This window comes from Rhinolophus ferrumequinum, chromosome 20 (assembly GCF_004115265.2).
Source record: "Rhinolophus ferrumequinum isolate MPI-CBG mRhiFer1 chromosome 20, mRhiFer1_v1.p, whole genome shotgun sequence".
NCBI classification, from domain to species: domain Eukaryota; kingdom Metazoa; phylum Chordata; class Mammalia; order Chiroptera; family Rhinolophidae; genus Rhinolophus; species Rhinolophus ferrumequinum.
Window position 1 is genome coordinate 47,264,053 of NC_046303.1, and position 18,225 is coordinate 47,282,277.

The 18,225-nt window shown below is 40.7% G+C and overlaps 1 protein-coding gene across 1 annotated transcript in view; it reads right to left on the bottom strand.

Annotated features, from left to right (window-relative positions):
* The window catches only part of RELN (reelin), a 496,978-nt gene that overhangs the window by 91,619 nt on the left and 387,134 nt on the right, over window positions 1-18,225 (bottom strand). The window contains 8 exon segments of the mRNA XM_033088143.1: window positions 1,429-1,606; window positions 1,715-1,855; window positions 4,322-4,595; window positions 5,142-5,330; window positions 5,510-5,668; window positions 11,402-11,478; window positions 12,668-12,875; window positions 14,203-14,360. Coding sequence (XP_032944034.1) covers window positions 1,429-1,606; window positions 1,715-1,855; window positions 4,322-4,595; window positions 5,142-5,330; window positions 5,510-5,668; window positions 11,402-11,478; window positions 12,668-12,875; window positions 14,203-14,360 — 1,384 coding nt within the window.

Consider the following 18,225-nt stretch of genomic DNA (forward strand, 5'->3'; position numbering starts at 1 on the left):
GTTTCTTTTCTCGTTCTTTTTCTAAGTTCAGTAATCCATTTGTGCTAAATGTGAGGAATCCTTCTGCATCCAGCGAGCTGTTTTAACAGCTGATAGTACTCCTAAATCTATAAACATTACAAGGAGGTTATCATTTTCTTTTTCATGAAAGAACGCCTTCCTAGGGCAAACTACAACCTACTGAATGGCATATGTTGAACCCTCTCTACATCTTGAAGAGCTGATAGATTATATGGGTAATGTTATATAATGCTTGGCTGCTCTTGCATTTGGATGGCTAAAGGGAAAATAGAAAAGACTGTGTGTCTTCTTCCTTTATAAGATCTAGGGACCAGGTTAATTCTACAGCTTAAAAATTTACCAGGTCAGACATCTGAATCATGAAAAGTCACAGGGCTTCTCCTTTTGGATTTTGTCAGTTGCTTCAAATGGATATGAAGTGGGCTAGTGGTAATGACAGCTAAAGCCTAAGACAAAACACACACACACACACACACACACACACACACACAGACACAGACACAGACACACACACACATACACACACACACACACACAGAGCAGTTTCCACTCTGAAATATTCTACCTCAATTTCTTCGGTTCCTCATAACGTTTAGGGACTTGTAAATCTCTCAGACCCCTAAGTGTTTTTTCTTCGTCATCCAAAATTTGAGAAGAATTCTGAATTGAAACAAGGATTATAGGCGGCACTATCAACTATCATTGGAAAAGTTCCAGGGTACCTAATTTTCTAAGTTAGGTGTTAATCACTACAGTTGCACAGAAACGCATGCAGAGTTTTGTTCAAGATTTCATTTGCACACTTAGATGAGCTGATTGGCCCCTGCTGAGAGAGACAGGACATAGCATGTATTCACATGTGAAGGTGTGCCAGCTTAGCTCAGAGTTTCACACAATTGCTTGATATCTCTTCTAACCAGACATCTAGGTTGAAATAAAAAATGTACTAACAATGTTTGAGAATGCTATCTAACTTATCTTAAACGTTTGGTTTTCTTAAAGTCACCAAATGATTCTATTGGCAGGAAGAAAAGAAAAAAAAAGAAAGGAAAAAGCAGAGACATTTTATAAAACCATTTAAAAAATATTGCAAGTTAAATATTTAATGACACATAAAATCCTGTATTCTAGGAGTCAAGATTCTAGAAATTGCATATGTATAATTTTAAATCTATAATTCAAGCAGAAAGTAAAGAAGTCTGATGACCAAAGCGGAGGAAAAATGTTACGGTGAAGTGATCCTAAAAGTGCGCTGAATAGGAGAAAAAACATGGTTTGGACTAGAAGATAATAACTGCTATGTATAAAATAACATCGTCAGAACAGATTCAGAAATGCATCTGTGTGGAGCAGTGAGTGAAGAAAGGAATTTCACTAGTCGTATAGAGAAGTAGAATCTTATCTGACCCCTTTGAAAATGAGAGATGTTCCAGATTTGATGGTTTCACCATTCAGATTCCCCCTCTCTGCGCCATACACTTCAGGCCAAAGGTCAGGGTGTAAGTTCCCGTTGAAATCATCTTTAAGAATCGAGGGCAGAGGGAGGACAGGAACACAGTAGGCTCCACCAAAACCCCGGTCACACCTAGAGAAAAAAAACGAGTGCAAGAAAAGGCATGATTTGTTCTGAGTTTGAGAAGGCATTTTTATGTTTGCATTCCCCCAAAAAGAAACTGCCAGTTTATTAACTTACACACAGCATCCAGCGTCACAAATCCCTCGTCCCGAGCACAGCCAAGGGCACCCTGAGGCCAGCACAACATTATCAATAGCCCAGGAGTCACCTCCCACGGTGTAGTTGGCCTGAATCCACCTGAACCGCGTCCTGGGAGATCTAACCAAAGAAAACACACTTGGTTTGACAAGCAACCTTGAAAGCACGAGGACATTTCTTTTCATTCCCTTTTTGCTTTAAAGTGCCCTCCTCCAGGTTCCGGTTACCTCTTCTTTAAGACACTTGATTATTGTACCAAGTATTGGATGCTGTTTCCTCTTACCCCACACACCGGAGAGTAAAAAACATGCTTTTTCAATATTTCACCATTTCTTTCTTACAAGGATCTCTGAACACCAGTGAGATGGGAAAATTATTTTGAACTATTGTCTGGACTACACGCAGAATTTTAGTCTTGGCTGTCAGGCTTTCACTGCTCTTCAGTACTGGAAAGAGACTGGGGATGGTAAACAGGAGGGGAGGCTGGACTCTCATGAAATCCTTGTCCCGAGGTTCCTGTCCTTGCTGTCGTACAGGGTTGCCGAGATAGTAAATGGAAGCCCCATTGAACTTGTGCGTCAATTCTGGTCCCTAAAGGTGAGGACTCGAATGACACGAGGCTCTTCTGTATCTCATGTCTGCAGTCAGTTATTGGGAATATATGTCAGGAGAGCACATTATCCGTACAAGCAGCCTTACCATACGGCAGCAGCGGTCCCTCATTTAGGAAGAGATTATGTAGCAGAAGTGCCTCAGTCATGTATTTGGAATGTGGGCCACCTTCTACTCAAAGTAGGATTTCAATGCTAACATTTCAATGCTAACACTTCAACTGCGATTATTTCCCTGACACAAGTTCTCCTTCAATGAAACACAGCTGCCAGCATGGTGGATCTAACACGGAAATCTAATCACGTCACCACTCTGCTTAATACCCTTCAAATGGCTCCCCTGCCCCCGCCACACACACACAAGGGTAAGGCCGAACTGCTTACGATGACACACACGATCCCTTCACCATCTGCCCCTGCCCTTGCCTTATCTTCCCCTATTTCTTGCTTCACAATTACATTCTGACAGCACCAAATCCTGGAATTTCCCCAGGAACTCATGCTTTTTCTGGTCTCTGGGGTTTTGTTTTGGCTTCAACAGCACGAATGCCCTCTTTGCTTGGGCAAGTTCTCCTCACTTATAGGACTCAGCTCACACATTAGCTCCTCCTGGAAGCTCCCTCTGTGCCCCCCAGACTGAGTTAGGTAGTATCCCCCTGTTTCAATAGTAGCCCTGATTATTACCTCTGTTATCATTTTATATCAGAAATAATTGCTTAGATGTCTGTTATCCTAAATAATATATTGGGATCCTGGTGTCAGCTTATTTGTTTTGTATAAAGAGTTCTAAAACATGATAGATATTCAATAAATGTTTGTTGAATAAAAATAAATCGAATAAATGAGCTACAAGGAAGCATTCTTCACAGCTCTGGGGATCCACAGGAAACGACTTTAGGTTACATACTAAGATACTTTGGTTTCCTGCATTTTCCTCTGCCACTTGGTTGTGCATCTCTGATTTAGACTTGAACTAGGAAAATGGAAACCACTGGACGTATTTGACGCAGAGAAACACAAGAAACTAGACGCACAGTTAGTGGCAGAACTGAGATGTCAACAGAGAGGAAACCAGAGTGTGGCAAAGTCAGGAAGCCATGGCAAGTCCAAAGCTGGACAGACACAGTGGGGACATACTGCCGCTGGTGCTCACAGGCCGGGGTCACATGAAGGGCCATCTGGGAGGAGCTAGAGCTACTGAAGTTGCCCAAGATGCACATGAGGCAGAAGGGGAGGGGGAGGAACACCCCGCTTTATCTCTATTTCCACCTTCCGATCTCTCATCGGTGTCTAAATCAGGAAGCCAGCCGATACAGCAGGCTGGCAAAGCAGCCTGCAGAGGCTGACCTGCCTGCAGTGCAGAACAGAGCAGTGGAGGGGTGAGGCAGGGGTCTGGGGGAGCAGTCCTGGAGGGCACAATCTCTAACCAGCCCCCACAGTATACCTTCGTTTCTAGAAAGATCCTACAATATCCAAAGGCCTAAACCACCAAAGTGGGAGCCTGCTGTAAGCCCTAATACAACTCTTGAATATGATCTGAAATGCCGGCAAGGGGAAGAAAATGTAAAACAATAGGGACATTCCAAAGGAACCAATCATTTATTCTTACCGTGGTTCTGAGAGTAAAACAAAACAAAACAAAACAACTGAGGATACTCTTCTATGTGTGATGAATTCACATCCTGCCTAATGCAAATAAATAATAGTCTGGTTATTGGGAAAATACTGATATCTGGTGGGCAGACTTTATGTTGCTAAAGCACAGAAAAGTTCAGCCTTGTAAAACGTTCAGAGATCCTAACCACATTTAAAAACTGCAACCCAAAGCACGTTGCGCTTTTTTTTTCCCCCCTGGCACATTCTGTGCATAATTATCATGAGAAAGTAATAGAATTGCCAAGTGGAATCACAATTATTTTCAAATTAGGTGACAGAAACCTAAAGTTCTGACATGTAGCCAAGTGACAATTCTCACATTGTGGAGAGTGGGAGGTAGACGGTGACCCGCTTCCAGTTTTGGAATCTTTCCGAGGTGTAAATGGAACTTTCTGTGTAGTGCAGACAGCCAATGGTTGGAGGGACACACTCTTCGGTGACGAGATGCCAGTCCCTGCCATTGTTCAGAGAATACTGGAGCTGCACGCTGTGGAAGTTACCAAAGGGCTTGCTACAGCCCATGCTCATTTCGAACTGCAGGAAGGTCGATGCTGTCACGTGAAAGTCCCAGGTCTCAGCATAACGAGGTTTTCCTACAAAAAGAGAAAGGTTTAATGGTAGCATATAATTGTGCTCTCTTTCCTTATCGGGCAGTTGTGTTTATCATGGACACTTTCACTAGCAAACAAAAATCTTGCCTCATCTTTAGTGCCTTATGTGTGCTTTGACTTTTCGTCTCATGGTAAGCATTTTTATTTGGTTAGCATAGCCTTGGAAATATGGAAGGCTGCTAACTTAAAAAACTTGACTACCCTGAGAAGGGTTAACATAGAGTCTTAAGTCTGTAATTCTGAAAATTATGAAACATGGGAATGTCTTCAAATAGATATTTTTTGCTCTTCTTTTAAGAACTCTCAGTCATCTTATACATACTCTGTATAAGACAATTCCAACGAAACCTGTCTGTGCACACCAAGTTATATCAGAGGACAACACAACTTTTATTTTTCCCCCAAGGGCCTGCCTCAGCAAAGCACTTATGCATACAGTTTTGCTTTTCAGAATCTCTTCTTGGGTTGTGGTTAATTTAGTCCTCTAGCTAATCAAATATTCTCCCTTTATCTGGTGAAAACATATACCTATGTTTTCAGTGAATGTCAGAGCTGTATCCATCGAGAGACAGTCAGTGTCCACTTGACCTCCTTGGATTCGATACCAGTTGGCTTGCAAATCTAGAGAGCCATCAAATTTGTCTTGAAACCCAGATTGAGAGCTGTCATTCATTCCTATAAGGACATCATCCAAGGCCCACTGGGCAGAATGTTTCCCTGAAATCAGATGAATACAGGCCGTTAGAGAAAGTTTCATTAGGTATGATATAAATACCTTTTGATTTTAAATCAAATTGTCTAGAAATTGACAGAAAATTAAGATACATACAATAAAATGTGGCTTTAACTATCTGACCTAAACACTAGCAGGACAGTTGGGGGGAGCAGTAACTTGCCATGTTGGGGTTGCCACCACCGGAAAGCCGTTGCCAGTGTCTTTGCCTCCCGTGGCAAGTCAATGGAAATGATCTGTGGTTCCAGAAATGACATGAAGTCCAACTCTCGAAGTAAATGCCAGAGAATTCCATTGTCATTTGAATACTGAACAACAAGCCCTGAGTTAAGAGATATAAATCCAGTTACTTAGACAGCTTTCCTAGAGGCTAAAAAGGCAATGAACAGTATTTTTTAAATGGCAAGACTGCAGCAGAAACTCCAAATTGCGTCGCATAGAATGAGGGCACATTCATCTAACTTTCAAGGAATGAATTAGTAGACCTGAAGGCTCATCAATTTCTTGACAGTTTCTAATGCACCAGCTCCCAGTAAATGGGGAAAAAAATACATAAGCTCTTTTAAAGATCACTCAGCTTCGTATGAGCAGTGAGTAGTTTGGTAAAGGCGACATAAAAATCCACTCCAGATTACCTATTTGAATTTTAGATTCTGTCCTGAATATGATGAAGTCTCACATCATTATTATATACTCAGAAGAAATATCTCAATCTCCCTAGCACAAAATCAAGCAGTGCTTTTTTCTGCAGAAGCACCAAACACTAAACAAGGCCCATCTTGGAATTCTATTAAGCAGAAGGACCCTTTACTGGTAAGTCACACTTTGTCACACCTTGGGCACTGAAGCTTTCACGTAGCTAAATTATTAAATAGCAAAGCAGAAAAGCTCACTTCCCTCCGATGTTAGTTCAGCCTTCCTTTCTCTGTGTCACCTTTTCCCCATCTACCCAATGTCCCTGTGCCTGTCACCAAAGTGATGGGATTTAGGGACCTGCACATGAATATTTAAGGGACCTCATGTGCTCCCCCTGCTAGTTCTCCCAGAAACAGTTTTATTTTAAAAAAGGACACAAGGGAAGGGGAATGTTGAATGCAAATGAAAAATTGCTAGTTATGAAATAGTAGGTATCAATAGGAGATATATATCTGTCTATATCTATATATATACATGTTTTGTTTTGTTTTGTTTTGATGGGAGGGGCAGGGGGCTTTGTTGGCATATACCTAATCGCCTATCCCATAACTCTTCCTAAGATTGTCACTGTACATTCGTAATTATGACTGCAGATACTAAACTATTTTCTGAGTATTTACAGCAATTGTCTTCAGTAAAGCTGTTTGTTATATTACCTTTATTATATTCTAACCCTTTTGGAAATTTTTAAATTATTCATGGTACATACAATAATTTTAAATTTCCCATTAACTGATCGGAATATCCCAATCCCTTTGTTATGCTGGACGACAAAGAGTTTACTAAGGTTAAGTGTAAAAAAAATATTATGAGAAAAATATAAAGAAAGCCTTTTAAAGCTAATCGATTAACACATGGAATTGTGGTCACCACATATAACAAGGTATGATGTCAGGAAAAACAATGATTAAAAATATGCAAAACAATGAGAAATCTCAGGAGAATTAATCCTACCATATTTAAAATAGAATAAATCATTATTTTTAATGAGGATAAAAGTAGCTCAAAGAATAGGAACGCTTTGGGGAGATAGCATCCTGTGTACAGGTGTAGAGATGGGCAGTTAGTGCTTCAGTGGGTGAGGTGAGAACCATGTCTTGGAAACGTGAGTCGCACCAAAGGTTATGAAGACAGTTGTAAGGCAAGCTGTTTCTAATATTCATTTCAGTCAACTTGATGAGCGTATGGCAAAACTCCATTTTCTAATCCTTCATGTTTGCTCAAAATACGTCCTATGGCTTTTTAACGTGATTTTGGGTGGCTGAGAGAACAAACACTTTAAAATTTAGTTTTACTTGTGGCTATTAACTTGGGTGAATATGGTTTACATTTAATAAAATGAGAGAGAGAGAGAGAGAGAGAGAGAGAGAGAGAGAGAGAGAGAGAGAGAGAGAGAGAGAGAATGAATATGAATAATTTAGATAGGTATATCTGGGGTGACTTATTCAGGAGGTAGATTATAGTACCAGAAATGAAGCATCCTGAGACTAAATTCTCACTGGCTGGTGCTTTCTAGTACCTTCTACTCAAGTATGGTCCAAGGACCAGCACTTGCATCACCTGGGAACAGGCCCTATCTGTGTTGGTTTTAAAACATGTCCACAAATTCTTTGATACTCCTCCCTTCAAAAAGTCGAGCTTAATTCTCCTCTGTTTGAGTGCAGCTGGATTTAGTAACTTGCTTCTAATAAATAGTCTATGGTAGGATTGACAGTGTGGGACTTTTGCCACTAGCCCATGAAAGGCATTGAACTTTCTTCCTTATTCTCTGTGATGGATGTCTGGTTGTGAGGAAAGCCAGCCGACAGGTAGGAAAGGCACTCAAGCAGCCTAGGGACAGGTCCACATAGTGAGATACTGAGGCCTCTGGCCAACAGCCACGTGAGTGAGCCATCTTGGAAATAGATCCTCCAGCCCTGGCTGAGTCTTCTGATCACCGCATGCCCCCTCTCCCTTCCAGCCTTTACCTTATGTGCAACCTCGGAGAGTCCCTGGGACAGAACCACCCAGCTAAGCTGCTGCTCACTCAATTCCTGACTCACAGCAGGTGGAAGATAACAAATGTTTGTTGCTTTCAGTCACTCAGTTTTGGAGTAATGTGTTATACAGTATACCACCCCAGTCCTTCTGAATCAGAATCTGCATTTTAAGAAGCCTCCGAAGGAATTCAGATGGACATTAAAATATGAGGAGTACGGCTGAAGAGGTCCATACTCCACTTGGTTTCTGCTTGTTGCCTTTCTCCTTATTACTTTTTCAGGAGAGTCAAGTATGCCTTCAGGAAGCAACTAAGTCTGCAGAGATGAGGATCCCAATTCCAAAGGACAGTGGGGGAATGCCTCCCAGAAAAGGACGGAAGAGAGGATAAATGAAATCATGGAAGAGAGCAATATCCATATTTTATATCAATTGCTGAGCCTCATTAGCTGTGGCATCTAACACACTGCACATCTGAATAAACCAAGCCGTTTTAGCTCATCTCCTGAGTGTTTAAGGCATGTAAAACATTTCTCTTTTTAAATTACAACTCCATCTGCATTTTGCCCAGTCTTATTGAAAATAGCCCAATTTTGATTTTAATTCCAAATATGTAAATTGAGGCTTCAGCTTGGGTAAGTAAAAAAATCTTTACTTTCATCACTGGAAAAGATTTGTTCAAGGATTTAGGCAGATTTACATTTTAACAACCAGTTTTCAATAAAAGGCTAAGAAATGCCTGTGGGATGTGAATTACGTGGACAGCAGTGAGTTCAAGAAAATGGCTCAAGAGAAGTTGAGAAAAAGTTACTTGTGCTTAAAGGGATTCTAAGGGAATTTGTCCCGAAGGGCAGATAACAGCAATTGTAGTCAATTGTAGGTTAAGTACAGAGCAGAGAGCCTCCTATCTATGAAAAGCAATGTTTCCTACTATGCTTTGGTCAGAGGTTTTGTTTGTTTGTTTGTGGTGCATACACAAATAGAGGCACGGATGTGTAAGTTTCAGAAGAGCCATGTACACAACTGCTACACTCTCCCAACCACAAACGGTTTTAAAACAGTCACTTTATTACAAGGGTGAAAGAAAACCTTAAAATGTTCCACCCTCCCAATCAGAAAACAAGTCCCTGAGGACAGGACCCTGCCTTCTTATGCACCCCTTCAAGTTCCTGTCTGCGTGGCAGAGCATGTGCTCAAGAGCTATTCGTTTGTTTTGAACTTCACACTGTTTCTGTAGGTGATACCATAAAAACTTAGAGTATGTGGCTGCCTGGCCTAAAAGCCGTCAGTAGGTTTCCACAGCACATGGCTTCAGGCCCCTAACTCCTGCCCATGGCAGCTAGATTCTGCATGATCCAGATCCTGCCTGCTCCTTCCTTCAGATCACTTCCCACCCTGTAGGAGCTCCAAGCCACACGGGCCTTCTGTCTGTTTCTCCAACACCACAGTTCTTTTCCACCTCAAGGCCTTTGCTGGTCTTCTCTGTGGAAAACTTTCCCTGAGCTGTGCTGGCCCTTCTCATCCTTTAGATTCCAATTTAAAATGTCACTTCCTCAAATGTAATGGCTGTATGCGACATCAGAGGGGTAGTAGATAGGGGGAAGGGGTTATCACTGTGTGAGGGATATAAATGATAAATGTCTAACTACTACATTGTTTTGTGCACCTGAAACTAATAAAAAAAGTCACTTCCTCAGTGCACCTCCCCCGCCACCAGTCTATCTAAGTCAACATTTCCCCCTGCATAAGTTCACTTTCCATCTCATCAGCTTATTTCCATCTAGCCCATCAATCTAACAGTTTGCTTATGTCTTTTCTTGTTTATTTTCTGACTCCTCTCACTAGAAGGTACGTGTCCTAAGGGCAGGGGCTTAGTCCGCTGTAGTCATTAGAGCCACAGTGGTTCTTCCCCTGCTGGCACATGGTGCTTTGCATTTCTTGTCCCCTTCACCACACTCTCTCTTTCTGTCTGCCACATGGCTGGCAGCATCCAGAATCTACCCAGCAGCTGCTTCATTATCTTGGGTTCTGCAATGAGGCCTTCAGAATACCCACGATGAAAATGTAGCACAAAGGAGAAATCCTTTTTTTTTTTTTTCATGTTAACCCACTGAGGTTGGAGGGCTGTTTGTTACTGCAGCATCACCCAGCTCATCAGGTGGATGCATCTGAGATTGGAAGACACTGTATCTGCAGCCCACTAGAACAGTGTCTGGCTTACAGCAGGTTCTTAATAAACGTTTGTTGATGTTAGGGAACACAAAATGGTATACAATGTTTCTAGACTGCTGCTCCCGTAAATAGATGATATGGATAACTACTAGACTAATCGTACTGGGATACTCAGAAAAAGTCATGAAAACTTTCAGGAAGTGCTGATCCGGCCAAGGGCGCGCAGAATGGATGAAGAGAGCTATCAGTGGCTCTACCGACTGAAAGGTACTGTTTAAGCCAATGTTTTCCACAGTCACGCCTTTGCAGGCCGTTTACGAGATCAAGGTTTGGAGGAGGACCCATCAGAGAAGCCCATGGAGTTTGCACTAGGAGCCAACTCACATTCAGGGCCCCTTAAAAAATCCCACCATATCTGTGGAGCCCATGAAGGCCACTTGTATGCTTCAAACCTTTTGCATTTCTTTCAGAACTGAATCACTGAGGCAGAAGATGGTATGGATGCCTAGAGAGAGTGGTCTGTGCAAGGAGACTGGCAGTACTGCATGGTGGGTAAGGCACAGGCTCTGGAGTCAGTGTCAATAGTCTGAATTCCTGTCATCCACTTGCTAACTGCATGCTCTTGGCTAACTTACTTGACCTCCTTGTGTCTCAGCTTCTACATCTGTACAATAGGCCTAATTTTAGTACCTATGGCAAAGGGGTATGATGAAGATGAAATGAATTAACACAGATAAAACACGTGGAACAGTGTCTTACATATAATAAGTACTCAATGATGTTAATGTTCATTATTACCAAGAACTCTTCCTTCAACCCAAGGATTTTACTACCCCCACAATGTCTATCGACTGGAGGGAGAGTTTGATTTGCATTCGACAGTGCCCTATGCAAACACGTTTCTAGTCTCGACACTGAATGTAAAACTCTCTGCTCTTGTTTTCTCCCTGTAGAAAGTTATAAAGCATCAGGTTCCCTAAAACAAATGTGCTTTGAGCCAGAGCAAACATGATGTTTCTCAGGTTTAAGGATCCGGATGAGAAATCTTAGAGATCATGGCTTCATGCAGCTACCCTTCCAATGATGGAGAAGAGAAGAAGGAATAACTTAGGGTAGTGGATCCCTTTGCAAAATCCTGGCCCAACTTTGGAAGAAAAAGGACGAATCTGCTAATAGTAACTGTAATTTCTATGGAAATAGAGCAGCTTACCTTCATTTCTAGCTCTTGGTTTAATGCAGGTAATCCCTGAAGTTTTGCTTCCAATTTGTACATAAAATTGAATGAGTCTGGGGAAAAAAAAAAACACACAAAAAACAATTTGGTTTACTTGCAAATAGGTGAGTTCAGAAAAGATTTAACCTTCTGTATTTTGACACATTAAAAAAAATCCTGTAATTCTTAAGTATTATTTTTAAACAGGGTCTATAACCAGCAGAAACAAGATAGATTATATAGTAAGTTAATTCTGTAACCATTTAAAAAAAGTTAATTAATATGACATTAATTTTATTCTGTAATAATGATCTAAACAAAAGGAAATAGTTTAGCCCCATTTCACTGTGACAGTGTGATGTAATTTGATGAAATCATTGAAATGGGAATTCCTTAAATCAAGATAATACTATTCTTGGAAATTCAAGATGAGGAAAAAATCTAACATTAAGAAGTTGAATTCTACATTTGTTAAGGGCCGGATAATGACCTGCATTACTGAGTTAGACTAAGATGGTTTAAATTTTCACAACTGACACTCACTCAGTGTGATGTAAATTAAGCCTCAGTCCTCAGTAAACCAACCGAGAGAGCCTAGACAGACACACTTCTAGGAGGACTCAGAGGGAGAGGAAAGAGATTGAAAGCAGAAAATATGATGCAGAACCCTAGATTTTAGTGAAGATAAGATCCAAAAGTTTTAAATATTTCTTCAGTTTCCTTTCTTTCAATTCTCTGATAATTTAATTGATAAATAAAAGCACAGTGTTTCTTTAGGTGTGCTACTATTTCATTTGACCTTAAAACCAAGCAGTTACTGATTTTACCAGTAGGTGTCAGTGTAAGTATTTTAAATTTCTGGAGCAGTTTTCAATAAGCAAATACAAATAAACTTAGATCAATGGGGATGCATCATTTTTGGACACAGAATTTAAAGTGAAAAAAAAAATCTTTGGTTTACTTGGCATATATTAAAAATAATACCAAACAGTCTTCATAAGAACGCAGAACTTTAGAAAACCAACATTAGAGCTACAACCCTAGGTGACGACTGTATTCTGATTAATGAATTGTGGTATAAATTTTGTAGAAATTACCTATTTTATTACCGAGTTAAAGGTAGGCTTCATTTTTGCAAGTCGGAGTCTACACAGAAAAACATTACTATGTAAACCCTCAATAACGGAACAGAGGTTTCAGGTTACGAGCGCAGAGTACGGGAAATGCGACGCTCATGGGGAAGGACACCGATTAACTACCTACCTGATGCTCCTGGTGTCCAGAGGGACCGTCCTCGCCTCCCTTTTCCCGGGGCCGTTGAAGTAGAGAGATTTGCCGTCGTTCAGCGTTCCGCAGCCGGTTCCAACCTGGCCTCCAGTTATCTTGTACCACAGAGGGCTGAGCTTGCCTTCAAACCTATCGAACATCTCACTGTGATTTGGCAAATTAGACACACAGGTTCCTTGTGCGGCTTTTGAGAAAAGAAACAGAGAGGGGAAAGGCTTTGTTGAAACCATTATACATTAGAAGGTACATTCTGCGCATGAGCAAAAGAGGCATTTCACAGGTGTTGGGGGAAAGAAACCACATGAAAATTTGTGTCTCACAATTGTCTGACTGAAGTATAGCCATCACTATCATCATCAAAAACACTATTCCGTCTCTACAATTTTTCAATTAATTGATTGATTAAATGTATTGGGATGACAATTTTTAAATTATTGGGGTGACAATGGTTAGTAAAGTTACATAGGCTTCAAGGGTACAATTGTTTTATTTTTTAATAGGGAGACATTGGGAATGACACATTTCCATGGCTCTTGCTATGCAGAGGATTTTTACAAACTGAGAAATAGATTTTGTCCACAATAAAATTTGTCTGTTTGTTGTCCTTCTATTAGAGGATCAATAAGGGGAGTTAATCCCAGTTTTAAAAAAACCACTCTGAAACCATGAGTGACAGCACTGTACATAGAAGGCCTGTGATGACATCTGTTTGTCTTTGGTCACGCTGCAGAGAAGGGCACAGCACTGAAAAAACTGGGAAGGATCCTTTTGAAGTTGCCTCCAGGAAAAATTTTAAAATACATTTTGAAGCTTATAATATTTTCTCTTTAATTTTACTCTTTAACCTCAGCTCCCTTTTTATTTTTGCTTATGGCAACATTCAAGGGTGACTGTGGTCAGAAAAGATTTCTCTTGTAAAGTTCTCCTTGGCAGTCTTGGATTGATCATTTCGTAAGTTGATTTTTACTTTAAGTGTAAAAAATTACATTTCTTTTAAAAAGCAATGTAAAGAGCACAGGGAGTTCCTGTAGCCAAGCGGTTACAAGTTTGGGCTTGGGTTTTAGAATGACTACAAGGGTTGGAAGCCTAGTTCCTGCAACATTGAAGTGTGTGACCCTGGCAGAATTACTGAACCTCCCTGTGCTTCAGTTTCCTCAACTGTAAGAAGGGACAATAACAGTACTATGGCACTGGGTTATTGTTAGCTTTAAATGAGATGAAATAAAAGGCACTTACTAGAGTGCCTAGCATGAAGTAGGAACTCAAGCAATGTTAATTATTATTATTACTAATACAAATTTATGTTATCATGTTTTTTCTTCCTTAGGCAGCTCAACACTACAAAAAAATTTAGCACCTTATGGGCCTGGGTTGCAAATTCCTATAGTTAGAAATTAAAGAAGAACAAATGCATAACTGATTTCCTTGGAAGAAATCACATTAATATAGTAACTAGACATACATGTTTTACAAACAAACAAACCATCAGACTGTCTGAGGTGAGCCCTTACCGGTGTATCCTAGGTCACAGAAACACACCCCTGAAACACAATCCCCATGGCCACTGCAGTAACTGGGACAGGGCTCAGATATGTATACTCCGTCTAAACCAAAGGGAGCCACGTTCTTCTGTGAGCTGCTCTCCTGGATCCACCGGAATCTGGTCTTGCTGTTGGGAAAAACAACACATTTCTCATACCAACATTTCATAGCAAAACACTGAAATACAGAACCGTGCAGAAAAATTCAAGAGAGATTTAATATTTATTTGAAAGTCATGTCCACGTGGTTGGACACTTAACTTTCATAATGTGTCTCACTCAGACCTTTCTCAGAACTTCTTGATTTCTTCTTCAGCATAAATGTTTCTGTATCAGGAGGATATGAGGTACAGAAGACTTTTGATGGACAGAAAACATGAAAGGTTTTTACCTGTGTATTTTAAGAGGCTATTTGGGAATTTTGAACCCATAAAACAGAATGTTCTTCGCTAGGACAAATAAGGGAACGCTGGCTATTTGCCACTGGCATGATCCTGGCAGGGAAGGGTTAACTTTGTACTAACAGTTCTATTCCCACCTGTTTCCTTCCTCTTCACAATTCATCTTCAAATCTCCAAGACGCTCATTCTATGAACTCTGAACCACCAGCTGGGCTGCCAATGAACACTGGTCACTGCCAAGGAATAAAAGAGGGACCTGGTCCCAGGGCTTCAAAACCCTGGAACCCACATGGGCTGGGCTGCTGCCCAATCCTTCTCCCCCATAACAATGTGGAGGCCGCCAAACTAAAACTTGTCTCAGTTGCTTTCCAAGCTTTTTGGTCCTTTCAATACATCTCTTTTCTTTTAAAAAATATGGAAACACATACACATCTATAATTTCATACCAGGAAAATGCTTTGCTTCCTAGTTCTACTGACATCAAAGAGGGAAGATGGATTAGGCTATCTAGATTTCAATTAATTTTGTTGCCAATATTTATAGACTTTGGAGTGAATCCAGTTTCTTAGTAAACAAGGGTAAAGACTCTTAAAGATTAATGAAGATTGTCAAAGATAACTGTAGACAAAGACAGTTCCTTCTCTACTTTATTATTGTAAAAGTAATATGGCTGTATTAGAACTCATTTCTTTCTGGCTCTTCAAATAGCTTTGGTAATTTGGCAACACTGAACTACAACTCGTTTTTCCTCATTACTTTAAGTTCCCTACTTTTGGCAAATTTGCAAAATGTTACCAATAGTGTTGTTTACTAGGAGTAAAAGTGTTCAGAGACTAATCGCCTATTAATGCAAATCTTAACACACATTCTTTAGTGTGTGTTAAGAGGAAGGTAAACACATTTTTAAATTTTTTGGGGGCTCATTCAAAATATATTGGTTTTATTTTTTAAGGCAAAAGACAATTGAATTAAAATATTAGAAAAGCAAAGCAAAAGCAAAAAAATAAAAAAGGAAATCCAGTTATAGAATCATGGACCTTGGGAAAATTCCTCCCATTGGGGTTGTAATGTTAGTTAGCCTGTAAACATATTTTTACTCTCAAAGGAAGTACATGGAATTGATGAACAGTAACGTTTGCTAATTGCTCTTAAGAAAGATGGTAAGGCCTCTGTGTCCATTCCAAAACACAGGCTGCATAGCTGTAATAAAAGAGGCAAAAATGCCAATTCCCTGATATAAATCCTATTTGATTAGAAGTCATGCTTGCTTTTTTTTTTTATGTTTCTATAATATAATCATGGATTCACAACTTCTGTTTCATGAAAAGTAAAAAAAAAAAAAGAGGTAAGAACAACTTCTTTTCTCCACCTAAGCTCTCCCACCTGGGCAAGATGACTGCCCCACTTCACAGAAGGAGCAAGCTCGGATTGAGGCCCAGATGCAGTTGGAAGGTTGAAGAATCCTACCTTTAGGGAGAACTCTAGAAGCTTTGCTAATGTGACAGCGGATGGAGGGCAAGTGAAGCCCTTTGATCCATGCCTGATTCTGGGGGTCCTGCAATTTTCATTATAATAATAAAAGAATCAACGTCTAGTCTGGCTAGAGACAAGAGGCACCGCTGTTTGTAGATCCTAAGGCTGCTATAGAGCCACGAAGCAGAATGTGCTGCTAGGTATTTGAGAAGGAAAAGACCTCAAGAGCTCAATATTCAGGAATCCATATTTAAATAAAGAAAAACCAAAACAAAACACGATGACTGATCATTCGCTTAATAGGGTGAGTCCAGGACATGGTAAATCATAGCTGAGAGTCTAGCTGGAAAGCCATATTTCAGAGTGAAAGGGCAAGAGATGGTACCTCTTTTCCTCCTTTTAATACTTGCTAGCTGGGTTTTAGTTGGAAGGTGCAAATCAAAGCAACAGAGGTTCACTGATCACAACCTAAATCAAGCTTTGCTTCGTCTCCATCTCTCCTAGTCACACCTGGTTCCTGATGCCTGCTGCTACTCTGTTCTCTCGGGAGCACAGTCTGGGAATTGAGTACAAGTAAGTTAGCAGCCACTGGGTTGCTGGAATACGGGCAAGAACTCTAAGAATTTACTAAAATACAATCAGAGAGAAATCATCAGAAGATGGGAGGAAATAAGTTGGTCAAAGTTAAGCTAGTAAGACTGTCTAGATTCTACAGTTTGTCTTTTTAAAAATATTTTGAGGGACACAGCTTTGAAATTATTAATGTATGTGTACGCACGTGCTATTCGTGTCTTTTCAGGGACACACGGCGGACTGCAGAACAATGATTTCTTGCTAAACAGCACTGAATTTATTTTGGAAAACATACTTTAAAAAGGGAAGGTCTTCAGTGTAGCTAATCATCTACTGCTGGTCCTTATTCCTCATTCAACATCCCTTCATTCAACCAGCATTTACCAAGTGCCCACAACGTGCCAGGCAGTGCTGGGGCTAGGCACACGATGGGGGCCAGATAGCCTACGTGGTTCCTGCCTCACGTAGCTCTCAGCCGAGTGAGGAGACACACTTAATCAAAACCCTGCACACACACAAAATGTAAGTGTGCAAATGCTGACAACTACCCCGCTAAGCAGGACACAGAGCTACGAGAATGTGTAACAGAGGTCTTTGACCGATGGTCAGGAAGGTCTGGAAAGGAGATGAAGGAAGTGATGATTGAGGACAGAACTTAGTCTCATGCAGTTTTACTAGAAGTCAACCATAGTGTGGTCTGACTCTGCAGATCATTGAACAAAACATGCCCTTTGTCCTGCACGTCTCAGATAAGGAAGCGGCAGAAGATGAGACCCTATCTCTGTCCCCCTCCGCAATTACCTTTGTTTGGAGGATGCCTGAGTGACCGCAACAATTGGCTTCTACACCAACCCCTGCCTTCTACCACCACACTTCAGAGAGGTGTTGCATTTGTCTCTCAAACCAGGAAGGCTCCTGTGCATCTGTTTGTCTTGTGCAGAGGTGCACAGGTGATGGGTGGTCATGGAGGGGGCATTCTGCAGATGACTAAGCAGCTGTATTTCTGGCCCTCCCCAGCGATACTAACTTTTTGCATTCTGCACAGGGAACCTAGAGCAGGCTGCATGGCTCATTGTATGGTTGGGGTTGCTGCGGAGAGTCAGCAGGGGTGTCCCAGCATGCATTTACCACCTTCAATGTCTACCTCTGTAGGCAAGAGCCCTGAGAGTTAATATGAGCAAAAGCTGCTCCTTTGAGAAAATCAGCTTAGAATTATTTGTGAAAGAGCAATGTTCTAGTAACTATTATAAGCATGTTGCCTTGTGGCAAAATAGCTCTAAATTTTGACAATTTTCACACTTAGAATCCTCAGCTTTCCAACACTATATTTGGAGATATCAGAGTTGAACATATTGCAGAAGGAACAACAACAGCTCATTTACTTGGGTTAAAGTAGAAACATATTTACTATTCTTTAGCAGACAACTCTTCCTAACAAATGCCATCAACCAACAAGCTGGATGGTGTACAAATTAACCAGGAAGCTGGATTCTTATGCAGAACATGTCTTCTTCCAAAAGCTGAGGTCCAAGAAAATATTGATACG